We start from the raw sequence: 23,958 nt of genomic DNA, 5'->3' as shown, positions 1-23,958 counted from the left end.
ACCATTTATGATCATTACCATCACAATTTCTTTTAAAGCCGTAATCAGTAATTAATAAGGTCCACTTCTTTTTCTCTGATTTCTATTTTTTTCTATACGTTTAAGATAAAGACAGTTAAAGTTCTGTAACTAGTTCCAATGCCTTTAAAAAGTTAATATTATTGATGCTTTTAGTAATTTGAACATTTTCCCCTAGTGTTCAGCTAGAAAGTTTTTGTTATTCTTAAAATTTCTTAAAGCAACAGGTTGTCCTGCTGCCAGTGGTGTTGAACTATTGCCTTCAAACAACAAATTGATTTGTTACATTTGGAATATAATTGGCTTTATGAATTTGCTATTTTTCATTTTTATGTTTGTAAAAATCTTTTTTGTTGATAAGAAGTCTGCAGGATTTTGACTTAGATTGAAAATGACACAAATAGGCTCAAACAGTTTCAACTAGTCAAATTATGCTTTCTAAAATTTTTCAAATAATATTAATTGCATATACCTTTTTTTTGGTGTCTATAGGCAGTTGCCTATTTTACTTGTAAATGTATTTTAGAATAGCAAATATTTATTGTTTTTTTATAGTAAAATATTTTTAAGGCTGATTTTTACTGATTTAATAAAGTGTATATTTTATATCTTTTTAGTAAAGTTTCTTATCAAATTCGATATGAAGGCAACATAACAGGTTAAAATTTTTTATTAATATACGTTATATTGCTGTCATTATTCTAAAATATTTTATTTCAAGATTTGTAAGAACAACTTTTATGATAATGAACTTAACAGAAAAAAAAAATGATTTCAAAAACTTTATGGTTTTTCAATATAGATTATAAATAAATATTTGACATAAAAATTATATTTTCTATTAAATTTAACATTATTTGTATGAATATAGATATGTATATATACAGTGGTGAACCTAGACAGGTTTTAATACTGCTAAATTTATTCTAAATAATACACAATTATATAAATAAAAAATATGATATATAATACTCTTTGATAAAGTTTTTTTGAATAAATTTATTAAAAGTGTTTATTAAAAGCAATTAAAATAATTTTAATTAAATAATTAAAATGTAATTAAGTTTTTAAGTTTTTGGAATTTTTTTTTACTCCTCTAGTTTTATCAGCACAGTTTTAAAATGTTCCCCTATCTTAGAGTTTTATCAGCATAGTTTTGAAATGTTACTTTATCTTAGAGTTTTATCAGCACATTTTTGATATGTTCTTCCATTTTGGAGTTTTATCAACACATTTTTGAAATGCTCATCTATTTTAGAGTTTTATCAACATACTTTTGAAATGCTCATCTATCTTGGAATTTTGATTTATTATATTATTTTGATATTATTTATGCTTATGTTTATACTTTGTACTTTAAGGAAATTAGAAAAGAAATTTAACTAGCGTGTAATTCAATTTTTATTTAAATATTGTGTACTTTATTAGTTCAATCAACTTCCTTGGATTCTCCCAGTGGATCCGAGCACACAATTCTTCCAGATTTTAATCCTATTCCAATTTTATAAAAAAGCAAAAAAAAAAATTTTTTTAATTATTTTTGATTCTCTAATGATTTTTTAGTTGAACATTTCTCAACAGTTTTTGGCTTCTATGTAGTTATCAAAAGCTTAACATATTTTATGGTTTAATTATCATTTTTTGTATTATAGAAAACACTGTAATAAAGTTTATGACTGATGGTGTTCTTCTAAAAGAAATGGAGACAGTATATAGTTTTATTTCTTTAACTATTTTTAGTTATCATGTTTTATATTTTATATTAATTACATTTAATTAAATTTTTACATATATTGATTTTTTTTGTGATTTTATTTTTGTGACCTGATCTGGTTTTAATCCTTATGATATTATATGTTATTTATTTGTTATTTATATTCTTACATGTATTTAAATATTTAAATACTTTTGTTTGAATATTAAAAACATTATAATAAAGTTTTTAAATTATTAATAAATGTAAGTGTTGTTTATTAATGTATTAGCTACATTTAATTATATTTAATAAATTAATATTATTAATTGTATCAAATATAATTATTACATGCGCATAATGGGTAAACTTTAAATAATCATAACATCATTATCATTATTTTTTAAAATACAAAATGTTTAAAAAAAGGTCATTTAAGATTTGATTAAAAAAATATTCATTGATTTTCAATTGTTATTTCTTCTTATAGAATTTAGTCTAGATTTTATTGATTCAGAAAGACGCTCTATAAAGGCTTGAGTCAACTCACATAAAACAATGCTCCTATTAAGCTGTTCAAGATTTTTTCTTACCATCCATTTTTATAACCTAATCCTATAATAATTGACTAAAAGTCCTCAATTAACCTTGATTCCGGAACATTGGCAGGATTATCTTTTTTTGATGCAAAAATTACATAGTCTTCCTCGAAGTATTCTTAAACATAAAAGGCATTAGCCTTTTTTTAACTAAATCTAAGTAAATTTTTTGATTGATTGCTAGACCAATCTTTCTTTGGATTATGATTTTTGATTTTTCTCTACAAGAAAAAGCTAAAAAGATCCAGATTAAAAGTTTTGGTTCTTTTTTTATATTTAACACTTTTTTATAGTATTTAACACTCTTTAATGTTGCTTGTATAAAATTTTTTTTTTCGTTGATGATTGAGAAAGTGTAAATAAGACTTATCATTAATAATCCAATCATGTTATCCGAAATTTTGATTCTTCCATATATACTCTTTTCTGTAAGTTGTTGGATATTAATTCAACCTGGAATCTTTATCTTCTTTTATTATTTTGAATAAAATAGCCTAGACTAAAATATAAAATAATAGAATAGAATAGAATTTTTATGATTTTATGACTATATAAAGCTGAAAATCTTTACTAGTTGCTTTACAAAAGGATACAACATGCTGATCAAACATTAATTTTAAGTGTCAACTTTTTCGTGAGGCATTTTAATAGCTTTTCTGTCTAATCTATGGTTTCTTAGAAAACCAGATTTTTTTTGCATGTTGATTTATTTGCACGTTGAATTATACTGTATATAGTTGATTTTGTAATTTTCTCAGCTAAATGTTCTGCAGTACATATTTTACTATTATGTTTATTTTCTAAAAGAACTACCCATGCTCTCCAACAGTTAATTGCTTTACATTCATTTTCTAAAATAAAATTAAAAAAAGTCTTAAAACTAAAAATATATATAAAAGCACCAGGGTCATTCCATATCAAATCACCTAATGGTCCCCAGGGTACCACCTCAAATTTGCTTCAAATTTTGACCACCCACAGTATTTATGAAAAAATACAAACCTCAAAATTTCATCTTGATTGACCAAACCGTTCAAAAGTTATGATTGATTTCATATTGACCAAAATCAGAAAAGTTTAAGTACCTGGAGGTTACAGTAGATTTTTTTGATTTTTGACAGAGCATAACTTTGTAAATAAAAAAGGTGATCACCTGAAATTTTGTATGTTAATAATTTTTAACCCAAGTTATCCAATTTTGTAGGTGTTTTTGATTGGCTTTAAGGAATTGATGAGTTATTGTACCCTAAAGTTGCTATAAAATGCAATAATATGAAAAGTTTTGGAAACTTTAATGAGCTACAGTTCAATACCTACAGACAGGCAGTACCAATTTTTTCTACATTTGTGTTCTTAAAGTAACCACTTGTGGAAAAAATTAAAATTATGTGTTAAAAGTTAGTTTAACACTTGCAGCAGCCTATTAAAATCACTTTTTTTTAAAATATAATAAAAACATACACTTTGCAGACATAGAAAAAAGCATGAACAGTGAATTTATGGAACTTTTTACTGGCGAGGTTCTATATATAGACAATCACCAAAAAAAATTTAAAGACCTATATTCTATCTTGAGTTTTAGCATTTTGAGGGTGATGCTTTTTTAGTTTAAAAGGATACCTAAAAAATAGCGCAAGTTATATTATATTTCAAAAAAACAAAAATGCTGAAAGAAGATGTGTATATACACATGAAACACAAGTACACTATTTTCTTTATCTCTGATTTACATAACTCATAATACTGTCATAATCTTTATTAGCAAGTTTGTAGTCCTGAGCACTTCTATTCTTAATGGATGGAGCACTTATTTGACATATTACTTTATCAAATGGAACCCAACACTGACTTGATGGTGCATCATTAGTCCATTTTAAATTTATTTTGTTTCTATGCATGATTTTTACATTAACATCTTGGTTTTCATTACAAATCTCAAGCACAAGCCTTATGTATCACTCATCATCGTAAAAGCATGCAATGTATTTACCAGGTTGAAAGTTTGAAGGATCTTTTTTTGCCAAGTTAATATTATTCAGCATATGGGTATCATAGACAGTATCGTTAGAGATTCTCCATAAAAATAATTTCTCTCCACCTCGTACAAAGCTGTGATTGCTTCTTGTGCCTCGGACTGTGCTCATCTCTTCATATCGTTTCTTTAGGTTAAAATAAGCTTCATGATTATTGGTATCATCACTTGAAATGTAAAATATGTTAACACCTTGAATGTTTTTTTCAGCCCATGTAAACAGTTCATTTGGTGTGAGAATCTGGTTTGCATTTACTGCTCGTAGACTCGCTTTTGCTGCTTCTCTTTTTATATTTCCTCCTATTCCATCACATGGACTTTTGCCATGGGATGTAGCAAAGAAGTGATGCTTCAGCATTTATATTGTGATCTTCAAGATGGTACATTAAGTTTAACAGACATTTGTAATTTTTGTTCTGTGACACAGCACCATCACTGAAGTATTTTACTTTATTGATTGAGGGTAGTTTGATTTTGATCATAGGGAGTAATTTTGTAAGAAAACAATGAACTGTTGTGTGGTCATGGCAAAGATGGTCAGAAATTGTACAATAGCATTCACATTTAAATTGATTTTTTTCATCTTTGTAATGAACAGCAATTGGATGTAAAGTAGCTTGATCGGCCAGTAAAAACCTTGTACAGTTTGTTGCACAAGAAAAATATAGTTCTCTGCAAAATCCTTAAGAATAAGACAAGTGCGTTGATCTAATGTTCTTTTTTCCTCTGATAAGTAGGAGAGTTGTGTTACTTTGATAAAGTGGTGGTGACAAAGATCATACAAAGTTTCACTTAGAGTTTCAATAAACTCAATAATGTTTGTTTGGACTGTGACAAGTGCAGTTTGGTCAATTGACACCGATTGTTTGTATGTGATCTGATTGTCAAAATTAAAATCATTATTTTCCAACACATTTTACAAGTAAGTCTTTAAATTTACTTTATCGGGGACAGTTGGAACATAGATGAAACATGCAACTTTGACTATCTATATTACAAACACATAATTTCATCAAATCTTTGTAATATATTAAATTGCCCTTAGATAAAGCAGCGCACATCAACTTAGCATTTTGATGATAAGAACATATACAAACTGAGTGACTTCCACTACTTTGGCCTTAGTTTGCAGAACTTGCTGAATCCAACTTTGTGTTTAGGGTATAACTTCTTAAACTCAAGATAAAGTTCCTTTAATTGAACTAATATTAAATGTTTTTATTTATGAACTTTTACATTATTTATATGCACAAAAAAGTCTTTTCTCCTGGACATTGTCTTGTGAACTTTTTGGATTCATAAATTTCAACGACTTTTTGTTTAACAATATCTTGCAAAGGCTGTCCTAATTTAGCCTCAGGTTTAGCAAGTATTCCTTTTTTCATTTTTAAACTTTCAAGCTTTCTTAAAAAGATGTTCTAAAACTGAAAATGTTTTGCATTTTTTTTCAATTGACCAACATTCAGGAGTAGTTGAACTTTTTCTTCCTTCAAACTTATTTTCATTTAATTTTTATTGCATCTAACAGTTTGTCTAAATCATTACAGTTAATACGTTTTTGCTCTTTTTCCGATTCTATATCTTTTGGGTCTATATCCAATGCTGGCGCTACTAGGTTTGTCTTACTTGTTGCAATTCTTTTAGCTTTTTTCTTTCCATATCCTAATTTATAGTGCCTACTTACATTTTTGAGTGAAGATAAAGACACACTCTTAATAATAACAGTCTTATCATGGTCTGAACAACTAAAATCTTCTTCAGCAGCTACATCTTGGCTAACTTCTGTAGTTTTTTCAAGTTTGAATTCATTCATACAGTTAGTAAAAACTTTTTGACCAGGTCTGATCTTAAGTTGGTTTGCTTTTGATATATTAACTTAACGCATTCCCTTGATAATATTTTTCTTGTGAACTTTAAATGGATCACAAGAGTATTTTTGAAGTTTTCAAAAATACTGTTGTGCATTTTTAAAAACTTCAAAAGTACTGTAAAAAGCCTATATTTCATATCTAGAAATATAGGCTTTTTCATGGTGAAAACATATCTCCTCATTTGGTTCAAGAGTGTATCCTATCCTTTGAATTAAAACTTTAATATCAGCATCATTTAGTCCTATTCTTCCTACCATTCTACAATATGATGTTTTTACAATCTTCATTTAAAACTTTTCCCACACAACATTTCTCTGACATTTTTTACTAATCTAAAAATATTAAAATCAAGGGTTAAGCATGTAACATGTAAAAAAAAACCACTAATATTGATTTATTTAGCAACTTTGATATACAAGAACTCAAAAATTGTTTAAAATCAGTCAAAAACGCCTTTAAAATTTTAGGTGATCATCTGTTTTATTTGAAAAGCTATGATCTGTTAAAAACAAAAAAAAATCTACTGTAAGCTCCAGATACTCAAATTTTTCAGATTTTGGTCAATATTAATTAAATTATGACTTTTGAACAGTTTGGTCAATCAAGCTGAAATTTTCAGGAAATTTGTTTTTTTCATAAAAACTGTGGGTGGTCAAAATTTGAAGCAAATTTAAGGTACCCTAGGGCACTTTTGAAAATCTAGGTGATTTCATTTGGAATAACCCACCAATATTTAATTTTATTAGTATATAGTATAATTAAATTTTGATAAATAAAATATTCTATAATAGTGATTGAAACTTTATCCAGATTTCAAGTGAACACTCATTATGTTGTTTTTGTTGATTTATTGACAAATCAATAACAAAGTTGTATCAAGAATCAAAAACAAACAGGATTATAGGCGGTAATGATTGTAGGTTATGGATTAACATCAACATTGAATTACTGGTTTATATTATCTATCTGCATATATTTATTAATATTTGTATAATATACATATCTTGAAATTAAAATTAAAATCCAGTTTTGAATTAAAATTGAAAATGATTCAAAACTTTATAGTTGTTCATAGATTTATTAATATATATTACATTTAATGATAATTTATTTTTTATAAAAAGTTTAAACTTTGCTATAATATGATTTATAAAAATAAGTAATGCTATTTTTTATTTATTAACATTTGATAATTTAAACTTTTATTGATGTAAATATTATAAAACAATAGAAAATTATTTTGAGTGAATTAAATCAAAAAGTTTTTAATTTAATAAAAGTTAAAAATTTAATTTGCTTGTTTTTTTGACTTTTTTTGTGACTTGAAAGCTTAATTGTAAATTAAATAATTTTTTATAAATTTATCTAGGATTTTCTATTGAGCAAATACTCTGCATTGATCATTGATGAAGCCCACGAACGCAGTGTCTATACTGATATTCTAATTGGTTTATTGTCTCGAGTTGTTCCTATGAGAAATAAGGTGGTTGCTTTAGAAGTATTTTATTGTTATTAGTTTATTACTTATCATTTTTTTTATTTTTTTAAATTAGCTTCTTAGTCTTTAACAACAAAGCTGATTGGCTGATTGACCCGTGACATATTTACTGTCACATAATAGGATATGACATAAAATACTCTTGTGAGTGTATTTTTTGTTTGTAAGAACGAGATTTTATATTTAATTTTTTATTTTTGGTTAATTAGTAGTGTAAAAATATTATTGAAGATAATGGTGATTTAATGATCAGGTGCATTTAATAAAAATAAATTTTTTAATTATTTTCAGTGGTTTGTATCATTGAATGTAATCCCCTCAAACCTCAGATGTTTTATTCTCCCACCTGTCATTGGCCATATTGTGAATATATACAATATGCAACAAAATTATTCATACCCCAAGCATATTACTAAACTTTGTTTTCATACTCTGACATATTTATTTTTTATTGCTTTAAAAAAAATAAGTATGTGTAAACATCATAATTAAGAATAATTCTTTGGTGATAATTAAGATCTTAAGTTATCATGTTTGATTATATTTAATATATAACATAAAAAGTGCAATTTTAAATACGACATGAGTATTCATACCTATTGAATTATTTAGTGCTGTAAGTTTATTTTTTGATTGTTTTTGCTGGTAAATTATTTAATTTTGTTTGTCTACACTACAGACGTAAAGTTTTAAATATTTAAATAGCTTCTTCTGTTTCATGTCAAAAGTTTTCCAAAATGCCAAAGACCAACAAAATTAGTGTTGATGTGCGGCAAATGATTGTTGATGATCATGAAAGAGGCTTCGGATATAGAAAAATTGCTGAAAAATATAATAAAAGCAAGGCAACGGTACAATCAATAATACAAAAATATAAAAAGACTGAAAGTGTGCAAAATAAAGTATGTTTAGGCTGTCCACCAAAAACAACATTGTACAAGAAGTAAAGCGAGAGCTTGTTATTTCTGCCAGAGCTATTAAAGAGAAACTCTATGTTGTATTAATTGTTTAGAAACGTGAACGTTTCTAAACAATTAATACAACGTAGACTTCGCTCTGCAGGGTTTTATAGATCCCATGTTACAAAAAAACCCTTTATTTCAAGAAAAACTAAAACTAAACGTCTTGCCTTTGCAAAAAAGTACTTTTCAAAGACACTAGGTTTCTGGAAATCAGTTTGTCTGATGAAAGTAAATTCAAACTAAAGAATTCCAAAAAAAGACTGAATGTAGGGAAAAGAAAAGGAAAACCCTTAGACAAAAGAACTATAAAAGCAACCATCAAACACAGAGGTGGTAATGTACTTGTTTGGGGCTGTTTTAGTTAAAACTGAGTTGGTAACTTAGTTCAAATTGAAGAAAAATTAACTGGAGCTGGATATGTAAATATTTTGCAAAACAACCTTATGCCCTCCGTCAATAAATTAGGATTAACGAATCAATTTGTCTTCCAACAAGACAATGATTTGAAACATACCAGTAAAATTACCAAAATATATTTCGAAGAAAATGAAATAGAATTGTTGGATTGGCCTGCGCAAATTTGTGGCATTATTTGGATGGCAAAGTTAATAGGGATGAACACAGTATCAACAAAAAAACTTCTTTTTAGCATTGGAGGCAGCTTGGCATAATATTCCTCCAAACTATTTACAAAACTTAGTTGATAGTATTCTTCGTCGCTTGCAAGCAGTTATCGATGCCCAAGGACTTCACACTAAATATTAATTAACAAGCAAAACAAAAAACTTGAATATACTAAATAAAACTTTGAGAGGTATGAATACTTTTGACTCTTCCTAATATCTCAATTTTTAAATAATTTGCACTTTCTTTAAAAACAAGATTTAATTTTTCAAATATTATAATTAATATTGTTAGTAGTTGCTACAACAAACATTTTTTTAATTTCAATTAAAATTATTTTAATCAATTTGGTTTTTGTTTTATTGCTACAACATATTTTATGATAAGGTATGAATAATTTTGTCGCATACTGTATGTAGTATGTTTTGTTGCATATGTAGTATATGTAGTGTTATGTAATAAATTTATATGCATCAATTATGATGCTTGTAATAAGGTTTTAAATAATGTCTGAGCATTTTAATTTTATTTGCATTTGTCATAAGCACCAAAATCCCATGTTTTTAGCTTCAAAACTCTGATTCTTAAATCCCTAGGTTGTTGGCAATTTTCAGGTTTAAACCACAAAACCATTTGGCAAATAAAAGGAAATAAAATATATTTTTAATACTTAAATCTAAATAAATTAAATCTATTTTTTACTTTAAAAAGTTAAAGTTAAGCATAATAAATTAAAGATTAAATATATATGATATAAATAATAAAAACAAATAACAATACCAATAAAAATTCAAAAAACTTTAATACAAATATTAATATAGCTTGAGGTTCAGCCTTCCCTTATGTCATTGGTCACATTGAGAATATATATATTAGGATGCTCTGAAAAATTTTAAGTCAAAATTTTTTACCTCCCTGGATATCATCCCATTCTTTTTATCATAAAATACAAGAAAAATCAAACTTTAAGATTTAGAAATAACTGTAAGCCTTACCACCACAAAGAAAATGTTTTTCATATTATTTAACATTGAAAATACTACAAAAAAATTTTAACATTGAAAATATAATAAAATTTTTTTTCAAAATTTAGAAAAACTGTTGATATGCTCATTTCAATGAACATAATGAAAAAAGTTCAGTAAGGTTGTTTTATAAGATTTAAATATGCTAAATTAGTACTGATGCCTCTAAGAAAAAAAACAGTTTTTAATTGTTTCCCAGGGTTCCTTTTTTAAAATCTGGTACTTTGTGTCTGTGTTTTTAAATAACCTGTAACAAATATTGTTTCTGTATATCATCTTTAGTTAAAGTGTTTGCAAAGTCTGTGATAAGTTTCATGGCTCTTTCAGCAAGATCATTAACAACTTTTGCATGACGAATTAACATAGCTGCTTCTTGAAAATCACTACTTGCTGGCGGCAAGTGTAACCAGGCAGTTTCAATTCTGAGTAGGTTGAACAGGAGCTGAGATTTCTTGCCAATCAAATGTACTAATTTTTTGGATGAAACCAACTGTGGAAAAACTGGTACTCCTTTATCCAATGGCATGTCTTTCTTTACTTTAATAAGTTGTCTGGCTATTTGTTTCTTTTTCAATTCTGGCACCAAACTTGAAAAAAAAGAAAAAGTAGCAGGTTTTTTGGTCAGATACCACAGATGCCTGTTCGGTGCAAGAATGGTTGCTTCACCAACGATGGGTCAGTTTTCTTTAACATGTGAAGATTATAGTATAACTAGAGATCATTTGATGGTGCATTGGCTGCAAAAGGGGTGGCTAGCCACGTCTTAATGTAGAAGAGTGCATTTAATATGCAAATAGAATGCAGTTCCTCCATTTTAACTTGATCATAATTCAGCTGGTCACCAAAGGCATACATCTTAGCACTATATATAACAATTGCCATCCAGCGGGCATGATGGTTTGCACCAGGTTTTAGCTAGTGCACCCCACAAGGAGGCATTTCTCCCAAAAGTATTAGCATGAGTTCTGCACATTCTCTGTAATCATCACGAGGCAAGCTGTTACTGTCAGCTGAAGTCAACATTTGTTTCAAAAAAAAATTAACAACTTTGTCTTTCTGCTGTTTAAGACAATGATCAGTGGTATGTAAAATTTTAAATTTAAAGATTTCTTAAATTCTTTAAACTCAGGAGTGTTAGGACTGGATGTCAGACCAAAAATCTTTTGCCAAGCAGAACATAAAATTCTTTCTATTACATGATGTCAACAAGCAAAATAGAAAAGCTTCTTGTCTAGCAACGATTCCAACGGTACGCATGCACCATTTTTCCATCCAAAATTTGATGCTGTGGCATCATAAACTAGTCCAACAATTGACTGTTCTACCTTCCACTGAACCACAAGAGAATGACTGGTATTAGCCATAATTGCGCCAGTTCCATCAGAGATTACTGGAACTCCAAGTAGTTTACCTTCTTTACAGTTTAGAATCCAAGCTATAAGAACGCCTAGCCATTCAGCATCCTCTGGAACAATTTTTCCATCCCAATGTAATGTAACATATTTTGGGGAAACAAATGTACTTTCAATCTCATCCCCATATTTTATTCAAAGTTTTTTAGCCACTGTTCTGCTGCTTGTTTTTGATAAAGTCACACACTACAAATCGGCACCACCCTCTGAAATTATAACTGCCATAAAAGCAATTAGTTTACCAACTGATAAATTTAAGCGATCTGCCATTGCTGAAATTTTTTCACTTTTGAATGGATTGCGTAGAAGAGCCAGTATAATTACTCTGTTTTTATCAGGTTGGATGTTTTTTGGTTTCATACCAGATATAGGTGCGTTTTCAAAATCTTCATCTTCAGAATTGTCAGAATACTTACCTTTAATACTTATTTAATAATTATTATTGAAAGTGGCTCTCCATTCAACTGAATTTTTTTTTAATGTTTATCTACCATGTCTAAAGATCAACAGGCAATTTGATTGATATTAATCTTATTTTTAATCTAGTTTTTAAGATAAAGTTCTTTAAAGTCACAAAAAATTTTAATTCCAAAACAAAAATATCAATTTTAGCCTATTATTGTGGAAAAAGCTAAAATTTTGGATTTTAAATTTTTTTTGCTTTTCTATAAGTATTCATAATATACTTGCTATCTTAAAATAATTGAAGTATAAAATCTTCTTGTTTAAAAGTTATTAGCTGTTAAAGTTGATGAAAAAAACCTTTTTGCTTGAAGAGTGAAATTTTATGCAAAATAGACCATTTAAATGGCATTTTCTCAAGAACCGTATTATATATTGATCTGAAATTTTTTAAACATACTTTTCTCATATATATTACAAAATCAAAAAGTTTCAGCAAAATCTGAGATGATCCATAAGGGACCTTTACTCACTTGGCATGCAAAGACCCATTTAATAAAATGTCTCAATCTATTATAATCCAGTAGAAGCTTTGCCACATAATAACTATTCATGATTATTGCTTTGTTGTGAATTTAAAAAAATGTTTCATAGATATTTAAAAAACATATATGCAAAATTTGTTTTTTAAATAAATATTTTTACAAATTTTTTTGGAAACATTTAACAGTTAAAACAATTGAACAAATAAACATAAAAATGAGAAATTGTGTCCTTATGGTTGTGTGATTGTGATTGTATTTTGTTCTTTTTGTTGTGTTTTGTAGTCAGAAAAAAAGTTGTTTTATATTAAACATCTAACTTTTGTTTCATAGTCAGAAAAAAGGTGGTCAAAAACAACTAGTGGCGGGGATAGATCAAAAGTTCTCATACTTTGAAATTTGGCAAGTTTCCTATATATTATATATGCTACAGGGAGGAGGTTAAAGATGTATACAATCTTTATTGTGTTATTTAAGTGGTGTATCTTGTTTTTTCAAAAAATTTACATAATGAAATTAAAATAAATTTGAAAGAAAATTAGAATTTTATTAATGTCATTATTATGATATTTTAATCAATAACTTAAATTATATTATTTAAAAAATAATTATATTATTTTTTAGATTAATGATAGGACCTGACTGAGCTCATAAAATAATTCAATTACTTAGTGACTATTTTTTATCTGAAATCGGTTTATATAGTAATGAAGTCAGATAACTTAATGATGTCTAACTAGATATTTCTACTAGTTATTCTATATCATTCATCACTGAGTTATTTACATAGTTATAGAGTTAAAGACTTTTGAACTTTTTAAAAAATATTTGTCTTCGTTTTTAGAAGTTAAATTTTTGTATAACAATTATAAAACCTCTACTTCTAACCTAGAAGCATATAATTTTTTTAGGAAAGACTATTCATTAGGGTTATGACTTTTTTTCAACCCCATGCTCCTGTACTGTAGTTTGACGAACTTTTACCTAAAAAGCACGAAATAAACTATTATTTGCATATCTTTTGAAGAGTTCACCCCGGCATTGAAAATCAGTTATGACATAAAATTGATTTTTCAATGGCAGGGTGAACTCTTGAAAAATGGATTTTGACATAAGTACTAACATGTATTACATGGTAGTACTTATGTCAAAATTGATTTTTCAATGGCGGGTGAACTTTTTTCAAAAGACATGCAAATAATAGTTCATTTTGGGCTTTTTAGGTAAAAGTTCATCAAATACAGTACAGGAGCATAGGGTTGAAAAAAATTCATAACCCATCTGTTCATATACAATAGACATACAAGCCATTGCAGTAGAATTTCTTATTCTTTTCAGTATTAACATTAGTTCGATCACATATTGTTTATTAGATTAATGATAAGACCTGAACTGATATAATTAAATTACGTAGTGACTATTTTTATCAGACATCAGTTTTTATTTTTATCAGACATCAGTTTTTATTTTTATCAGACATCAGTTTTTATTTTTATCAGACATCATAGTAATTATGTCAGATAACTTAATGATTTTTATCTAGATATATATTAAACATTACTGAGATTTACAGTTATGTTAGAAATGTTAATAGATATTGTGTTTATTTGTATATCCTTAATTTTTGAAACTAAAATTTTTATATAAAAATTATATTTTTACAAATTTTTCATTTAGCAAGGAAAACTTCTTAAATTAATAATCATGTCTGCTACATTGCGTGTTGAAGATTTTACAGAAAATAAACGTTTATTTTCAACTCCTCCTCCAACACTAAAAATAGATTCTCGCCAATACCCTGTTACAATACATTTTAATAAGAGAACAGTAGAAGATTATATGTCTGAAGCTTACAAAAAGGCATGTGTTTTCTTTAAATAAGTTTTTGTCTCAATTTGTTCAATTTATGTAATTGTCTATCCCAAATTTGAAAATGTCAATTACTTATTTTGTATTAAGGTTTGCAAAATTCATCGCACGCTTAAGAATGATGGTGGTATACTTGTTTTTTTAACTGGTCAGAGTGAAGTGCAAACTTTATGTAGAAAACTAAGGAATTCATTTCCAGCTGTTAAAACACCAGTTGTACATAAAACAGTAACAATCAATGCTAAAAATCAGAAAACAGAAAATCGTGTTAATATCGATTTAGACAGGTATGTTATAATGATGTGATAATAACAAGTAAGGTTATGTATTGATGTTTGATTTTGTTTTTAAAGATAATGAAAAAATGTTGTCCATAAAAGATAATACACATATATATATATCTTATGTATGGGCACACTTACATCTGTTTACAATAACCAATTATTATTATTATTATTTTTTTTTTTGTAAATACAAAAATGGGGTAGAATCTTTTGATTAAAATCTGTTTTCTAAATCTTCATTTACAGAAAAAGTACTTAATGAATATTAACCTTATCATACTAATGTTTTTTAATTACAGATTTGAATACACATCAGTGAATAGTTTAAAAATATTTAAGATTTATAAATTTTTACATTTTTTTTTAGTATAAACTTTTATACATAACAGAAAAAAAAAAATGCAAATTAACACATTGTATAGACACAAAGTATTTATGTAGACACATGTTTTTGTAGAGAAAAATTAGTCTGTTTGTTTGTCTTGACATGGTCATTTGTTTACTAAACTATAAGTAAATTTTTATTCAAATTATTCAAAAACTGCTCAGAAAGAAGTTTTAGTTAAATATATATATATATTTTTAAACATCTACACTTCCAGCAAGTCTTCAAGCAACCACTAATTAAAGTTGGAAGGTACTGGAAGAGAAAAGATGAAGATTGTAGAGCAAGATAACGATTGGCGGACGACTTAAAGGATTGCAAATTATATGAATCAGGAAAGCAAGATGAAGGAAGTGAATTCCAAAGAACTGATATTCGAGGAAAAAAACTAGACAAATAAGAGAATGAATTTTAATAGATGGCACAAGAGGAGCTAGCTCTTTAGAACAGTGCCCATTGTAGAAATTTATATATAATAATAGAAATATATATATAATAATAGAAATTTGTAGAAAAGAGAAAGAGAAACAACATTACGGCGATGTGATAATGGCTGGAGGCTGGCTGCAAGATTAGGTTCAACTATGTTTACAATGCGTTTTTGCATCTTGTCTAAAAGAGAAAGGGCATCATTAGGAGATCTGCCCCAGATATGGCAACAGTATTCCATACAAGGCCGAATTTAAAATTTATAGAGATCCGAAGTAAGAAATAGAATCCGAAGTAAGAAAGTGTTGAGCTCGATAAAGAGATTCAACTTTTGCAGATGCTAATTTTGCAACAGATTTGGTATATGGTTTCTAAGAAAGATCGGAAGTAAGAGTTAATCCTAGAAGATAAAGAGTGGATGACTCATCGAGTACATTACCATTCATAAATATAGGAAGATCTAAATTATTGTGATAACGATTGGCTGAAAAAAATTGAGTTTTATGTGAGTTAAAGTTCACCAGCCACTGTGAGCCCCATGCTGTAGCAGAAGTGAGATCCTTTTTAAGCTCAGATGCCCCCTCCAAGCAATCTGAGAGCTTTTTATCATGACAAGAATAAAAGGTAGTATCATTAGCAAGCAAAGCCACCTTAGATGTGAGAATATCTGGAAGATTGTTAATGTAAATTAAAAAGAGTATAGGGCCAAGGATAGAATCTTGAGGAACCCCAGAAGTTACAGGATAAGAAGAAGAGTGCTGTCCATCGAGGACAACTTTTATATTACGATTGGAAAAAAAGGATTCAATTATCTTAAAGATGTTGCCAGATACACCATAAGAAGAAAGCTTATGGAGAAGACCAGCATGCCAAACTTTTTTGAAAGCTTTTGAAATGTCAAGAGCGATGGCCTTAACCTCTCCACCTTTATTTAATGCGCGATAAAACCTTTCGGTTATTACTGTTAGCAAATCAGCTGTAGAATGAGAAGATCGAAATCCATATTAATGGTCAGAAAGTAAGTTATTTGATTCAAGATGAGAAATTATATGTTTGTTAACTAAAGATTCAAAAACCTTGCTTATGATAGGAAGAAGACTAATGGGACAATAGTTAGACAAATCAGATCGCTCTCCAGAATTTTTGAACATAGGGATAACAGATGCCGCTTTCCAGCAGGCTGGAAAACAAGACTCTGATAAGCACTTGTTGAATAGTTTTAAGAGTATAGGCGACAGCTCCGGAGAACACTTCTGCAAGACAATAACAGGTATGTTGTCCGGGCCACAAGCTGTAGAAGAGTCTAAACAGGAAATCACTTTAGATACAGAAGCTGGAGTGATACAAATGTCAAGCAATGGATCAACCTGTTTGTTGGCAATATCAGGTAGAACGCAACTAGTGGAATCAAGAGATGATATTGATGAAAAGTTTTTAGCAAACAATTCAGCTTTGTCTTTAGGTGAGGTGACAAAGTATATATATATATATATATATATGTATATATATATATATATATATATATATATATGTATATATATATATATATATATATATATATATATATATATATATATATATATATATATATATATATATATCAGGCCTTGTTACGAGATTTCGCTGCGTAGCGAAAACGCGTATCGAATTTTTAAGTAACTCAGCAAATATATTTTGCATCGTTAGAAGTTATATTGCGTCACTAGCGTCTTTTCAAGTACCGCATTGTAATGAAAGTTATTTTATTAACGCGTTAAAAATCATACAAACAGTTTTTTTTTTCTCACTATAACAAAAGTTACTAATAAAATCAAAGTTCTTATTAAAAAAATCATTTTTATTATTTTTTTCAAATATAAACTAAATTTTATTTTGAAAAAAATATTTTTTTCATGAAACGTAAAATATTTGTTTATTTTCTTATGATTTTACATTTGGTTTTTGGTTATTTTATCAATTGTTAATAAATTTTTTCTTATTTAATTTGTGAACTCTTTTTAATAATGTTTTTAAACAGTAGAGTTTTTTTTTGTTATTTATCAGTTACCGATAACATATTCGCGATCATAATTTATTTTCATAAATTAAATGAACGTCATTAAAACTTTACGTTATTGAATTAACAATAAACAAAATATGTTATTAATAAAATTTTTACATCAAAATAAATCATGTATTTTTTAAACTATTATGACTAAAAATAATTTTTATATTTAAAAGGAATTTATATATTTAATTCCTTAAGATAAAACTTAAACACTTTATTTTTTTTAACTAGTTTTTAATAAAAATAAATAAATGAAACAAACTGTTTCTTTAACAAAAAAATCTATTAGTTTACAATTGCGGTTAAATGCTTTTACTTACGACTTTATTTCTTCTGAATAAATGTCACGTTAACGATAATCAAAAGATAATTTAAATATTCTAAAAGATATAAGTTTTTGCGTAGCGCAAAACTGCTGAGCGCGTAGGCAAATCGCCTTTTCGCAAGCAAAATGCGAGCTGCGTAACGCTTCTTAACAAGGCCTGATATATATATATATATATATACTTTTTCACCTCACTAACCCTGCTCTTGCACTCATTTATATGAGTAAATGAGTGCAAGAGCAGAGAAAAGTTCTCATAAAACGAACACGGTGGGCCATGCAAGCTGTTCCTCTAAACAGCTTCTTACAAGAGTTTTATTTTTTTGCACGTGCTATCTGTTTATTCTTTTAAAAAATTGCCTATTATATACAAAGTTTATACTTGTTACAAGCATATGTTTGTAACATTTTTTTATTAACAATATTACTTTTTTGATAAAAATTTGACAAATAGCTATAAAAGTTTCCACTGCTTATAAAAATTGTTTTATATTTTCTTATTGTAATAAAGTTCAGACACTTTAAGAATTATTACAACAATGACAATAAAAGTGCATAATATATTAAAGTAAATAATGTATAAATTATATAATTCATTACATAAAATAAAGACTATTATGCAATAATTTAAAGTGTAAATTAATATAATAATAAATTTTTTTTTTAAATTGGGTTATTAAAGTTAAATGTTATTAGTTAAATGAATAGTTAATAGTTATGAAAAATAAATGAAAAGTTAAATGAATTTCTTTTTTAGTTATGAGGCAAATCCAAAATATACTCCTGATGAATATTTAGAAATGGAATCAGGCGATGAAGATATATATGAAGAAGATAACAAGCTGTTTGAAGATGTGAGAATTTTTTCTTTGCACTAGTTAAATACATTTTTTTATATTTGCATTATCATAAATTTATAATGTAGTAATTGATTGAATTAGATGCCTATTATTTCATCTATCTTTTTAAAAAAAAAAAAGTTTAATCCAAATACAAAACACATCAATATACACATCAATATTATATCCAAAAATAAGCTTTCCTTTAGATGGCTGAAAAATGTGTTGTGATTAAAAGTTCATTCATTGTGGTACTTTAAGGATATGTTTTTATGAAAATAAAAAAAAGTCAATAAAAAGTTTTAGATATATATAAGATGTATATATCATAAAAACAAAGTAGACAATTACACAAATTGAAAAATTTATTTTATCCATATAATTGGTCACATGATTTTTTAATGCTTTTAATTAGTTAAAACATTTTTAAATGGATTTAAAACCCACAAGTTTTGCTAAATAGAAACATTTAAAAAGTTTTTCAAGGTAATCTTTATGAGTAAAACTATTTTTATTCTCTCAAAAAATTGTTCTTAAAAAATATTGCACCCATTTTACTCTAAACAAAAGTTTTTAATTTGCTTAAAAAAATAAAGTTTTAGGATGCAGTTAAACCACGTTTTTAAACTGCAATTATTAATTTAAACATTTAATTTTGTCTTAAAATTTAAAAATCTTTCTTTACAATTATTGTAGTTGTTAATTTTTTTTTTTACAATTTGAAATAAAAAGTAAATTTAAAATAAAAAAGTAAATTTAAATTCATTTATATAATGACTCTAATCTAGTTTATAGATTAGAGTCATTATAAAAATTATGCGGATAGAAACCAGTACTTTTAATTATGCAATGTAACAGCAATTAATTTAAGTTTTTCGCTTTAACGGCATCATTCAAATGTAATAATCAATTTACTAATTTAATTAGTAGTAAAATTATTTATTTTTATTAAATTAATTTACATTAGTTTATGAGAATTTACTTAATAAAAATAGTATGATGTAAATAAGTTGCTCCTTTGGGCGACTTAACCGCATCAAAATAATATTTTTAGTTGGTCTCTAAGCAAATCAGTCGTCTGATGCCATCAGACAACCATGTCTGTACAATATTATAATATTTTAGTTTAAACCATAATTCATCCACATATTTGTGCACAAACGGCCTATATCAAGACTTGAATTTTATTTTAAATCCCATTAAATACAATTTCACAGTTATTTATATCATTTCATTCATTATACAATATTCATAGTATACATCTAACGAAATAAAAAATAAACTTCAAACATTAGATTTTTAGTAATAAAATTCATTTTGCGTACCAACAAATTTAAAAAGTGGACATGATGTATCGATCTTATAAAGATAGTTTATTAAAAGTAGCAAGTAGTATATATATAAGTCAAGATATGTTTGTATAAACAATATATATATATTAAATATATAAAGAGCATATCTTAAGATTTTTGTTGATTTATAGGAAAAAGGAGATCTCACAGATGCAATCACAGATTGTTCGATACCACTTTATGTTTTGCCACTGTACTCTATGTTACCTAGTGATAAACAAGCTCAGGTTAAAATTTTAAATTTTTTTTGTCTGGTTTAATAGTATCTTTTTGTTTTTATCAGAGATAAATTTGTATAGTAATGATGTCAGAAATGTTATTATTATAAAAGACACATATCTATTCATGGAAAGACACAATATCTATTGTTAATAGATATTGTGTCGTTTTCATGTATTCTTGACTTTAAAAATGATCATTTTTACTAAATCAAATGAAATAAAACTATTTTGTAATTTTGCCAATCTGTGTTTTTGTAATTAGATTAATGACCATATAAAGGTCAATTTTAGCTGTGCCAAAAACAGAAAAACATATTTTGCAGCATTATCTTTTACATGTTTATTCCAATCTAGCATAGATTCATGGTGTGGTTTCTTGTAATTCAAATGAATATTAAAAGTTATTTTACTCAACTAATATGCAATAATGTTATATATGCAATAATATTATAGTATGCAATACTAATATGCACAGGTGCTAATCTGTTTGATATGCTATGATCATTTTTGCAGTCAATCCCAATCCCATTCCAATTGTTTTATTTAATATTTAAATTATGATTCCTTTATTACATTAGTTGTCTTATCATAAAAATTTACTTTGGTATTTCTAGTACATAATGGATGAGCAGTTAAAAAGGAAAATACATTCTAGTAAAATGATTCAAATTAAAAAATAATGATATTGTTTTGAAGCACTCAAAGAAGTTGGGATTTTTTTAAAACAAATAGTTTTTGTTTCTTAAAATATGTAACGGTTTGAAAACAGGATTCAATACAGGATTAGCAGATAAGAGATCAGTTTGATTGATTCAGATGAGTTTGAAATTAAGGGCTAGATTATCCATATTAGTTGGAAAATTGATCTTTTTTGTTCGAACAATAGTTAAGGGTTATGCTGGACTGGTTTTTTTAAGTTAAATGGGAAAACTAAAACATTTTCTTGAAGTTGTTATGTATTTCCAACAAAATACAAACACAATTAAAAATAAATTGATACAACCACTGGAAAAAAATGACATATTTACTCTTTCACATTTAATTTGTGTACACACTTTAGAGAGAATCGAGAGATATCATCAATACGCAGAACATCACTTTTAATCTCTAAGATAACAATAACAATAAGATCATTAAAGATTATCAGATCATCATCCAAATATCATGACATCATAAGTTTTTTTATTACAAGTATCAATGTCAGTTAATTTATTGTCAAGTTTTTCATTTTTTTGGTGTCAATTAATTTATTACAAGTTTTTAATTTTTTTAAATGTAAAATTGTTAATTTAAAATTCAAGACCTTTGAACATTTGCCTTTAAGACCCTTAACATAATAACATTTAATCGGTCTCTACTGTTAATAAAAACAAGTTTTTCAAAAGTATGTCTTGTTGGACCTCATTGAAGCAAAATATAAAAACATAAAGATTTCAAAAATAATAACTTTACAAAAAACATAAAAAAAAACAAAAAAAAAAGGTGTAAAAATGCACTTTTTTTTCATTTTTTAATTAAAAAATTTCAGTTGTTATGCAGTAAAACCTAGAAAAATAATTTTTATCATAAAATGATTATTATTTTTGAAATTTTTATATCATTTCACTTCATTTGAGACCCAACAAGAAATAATTTTTTTATTTTATAATTTTAGGTGCCCCAAAAAGTCCTTATGGTCTTATCACAGAGCACCGCAGAATAGCATTTGAAACGAAGTTCATGCCTCCTTCCTTACCAATTTTAAAAAACTTTCAAAAAATTTTAAAAGCCATATACTTTTGAAAAACTTTTTATAATTAATGTTAGGAACTCATTAAATGATCAAGGGTCTTGATGTATATATGTGTGTGTGTCTATATATATATATATATATATATATATATATATATATATATATATATAATATATATATATATATATATATATATATATATATATATATATATATATGTATATATATATATGTATATATATATATGTATATATATATGTATACATATATATATATATATATATATATATATATATATATGTATATATATATATATGTATATATATATATATATATATATATATATATATATATGTATATATATATATATATATATATATATATATATATATATATATATATATGTATATATGTATATATGTATATATGTATATATGTATATATGTATATATGTATATATGTATATATATATATATATATATATATATATATATATATATATATATATATATATATATATATATATATATATATATATATATATATATATATATATATATATATATATATATAGGAGACCGGGGCTAGTTGGCTCGGTTTTTACTCTATGAGCTCTGTAGCCCTAACAGTACATTTTTTTTAAAATATTAAAGTGTAGTCTTAAAGAGTATGGATTAGGGTATCTTATAAAATTTGCATTCATTTACAAAAAAAAAATTTTGGGGGGCTTTCCGGACCCTCAAAAAAAAAAAAAATTTGCGCCAACTTACCCCACCAAGGGGTAAGTTGACGCAAACTGTAAAAAGGATTATTAATGCACTATTAAGTGCAAAATTAATAGAAATTTTTTTTAAATTAATTTTTGCAACAATTTTATCCCAAAATTTAATATTACTTTTAGCTGGTACCAAATAATAGTCCGTATAAAAGCCAAACAGTAGCCCACCTTTTATCTGTTATAATATTAAATTTTATCAATATTGCTAAAAATTTAAAAAAAAATAATAATTTTATAAAAATAAATATTTTTTTCCATAGTAAATGCTATGAGCCAACTTACCCTGTGAAAAATTTGTCAACTTACCCCGAAAGCTTTTTTTTTAATAAACAGTCTATAGATCCTGAAAAACGGCAGCTTTGAAAAAAAAGTCTGACTGGATATAGTAAACCAATTGTGACTGGAACTTTTACAATAATTTTTTTTCATACGACTAAATATTTTCTTTGTAAAGTAAAAAGAAAGCGATGTTCTAAAAGTTACGATTTTGTCCAAAAAACGCATTAATCTCAATATCTCCCATGCGCATGCGCGAATCCTGACAATACTACAGTGAATGATGAAATGGTCAATAAGGAAGTTTCTGAGTAATTTTTGTCACTTGCTGATGAAAGGCTCTAAAGATAAACGCAGTTTATCATTTTACCCCTGCGGCCAACTAGCCCCGGTCTCCCCTACACTAGAAAATTCATTAGTGCCTGTGGAGCTTGTTTTTAGTAACCTTTCATACTTGTAAATGATATTTATTTTGAGAAGTGAAGGCAAGATTTATATCTTATATATATTATGCATACCTAATGAGTGTTTAAGTGAAAAATAATTAAAATTAAAAATTTAAATGACTGAAAACAAATGTTAAAAATAAAAAATTCTAAGTTAAAAAAATTTCATTAAAGAATTTCTTTATGAACTATGTTAAGAGCATAATGATAAAACTTTTCTTCAAAAGCATGTTACACACATTTAAGTTATTTATTAACTGATTTACTTAACTATTTATTAACCACCATGTCTTTTAC

At 26.5% G+C, this 23,958-nt stretch overlaps 1 protein-coding gene across 1 annotated transcript in view; it reads left to right on the top strand.

The window, feature by feature from the left end:
• LOC100213983 (probable ATP-dependent RNA helicase DHX37) overlaps window positions 1-23,958 on the top strand; it is an 86,835-nt gene that overhangs the window by 8,203 nt on the left and 54,674 nt on the right. Inside the window, exons 7-13 of the mRNA XM_065807449.1 lie at window positions 636-676; window positions 1,671-1,726; window positions 7,583-7,696; window positions 14,356-14,538; window positions 14,638-14,834; window positions 18,775-18,871; window positions 20,340-20,435. Coding sequence (XP_065663521.1) covers window positions 636-676; window positions 1,671-1,726; window positions 7,583-7,696; window positions 14,356-14,538; window positions 14,638-14,834; window positions 18,775-18,871; window positions 20,340-20,435 — 784 coding nt within the window. The remainder of the gene's footprint in view (window positions 1-635; window positions 677-1,670; window positions 1,727-7,582; window positions 7,697-14,355; window positions 14,539-14,637; window positions 14,835-18,774; window positions 18,872-20,339; window positions 20,436-23,958) is intronic.

The sequence above is a fragment of the Hydra vulgaris genome, chromosome 10 (genome assembly GCF_038396675.1).
Source record: "Hydra vulgaris chromosome 10, alternate assembly HydraT2T_AEP".
Classification (NCBI taxonomy): domain Eukaryota; kingdom Metazoa; phylum Cnidaria; class Hydrozoa; order Anthoathecata; family Hydridae; genus Hydra; species Hydra vulgaris.
This window is presented reverse-complemented; position numbering and strand designations above follow the sequence as displayed.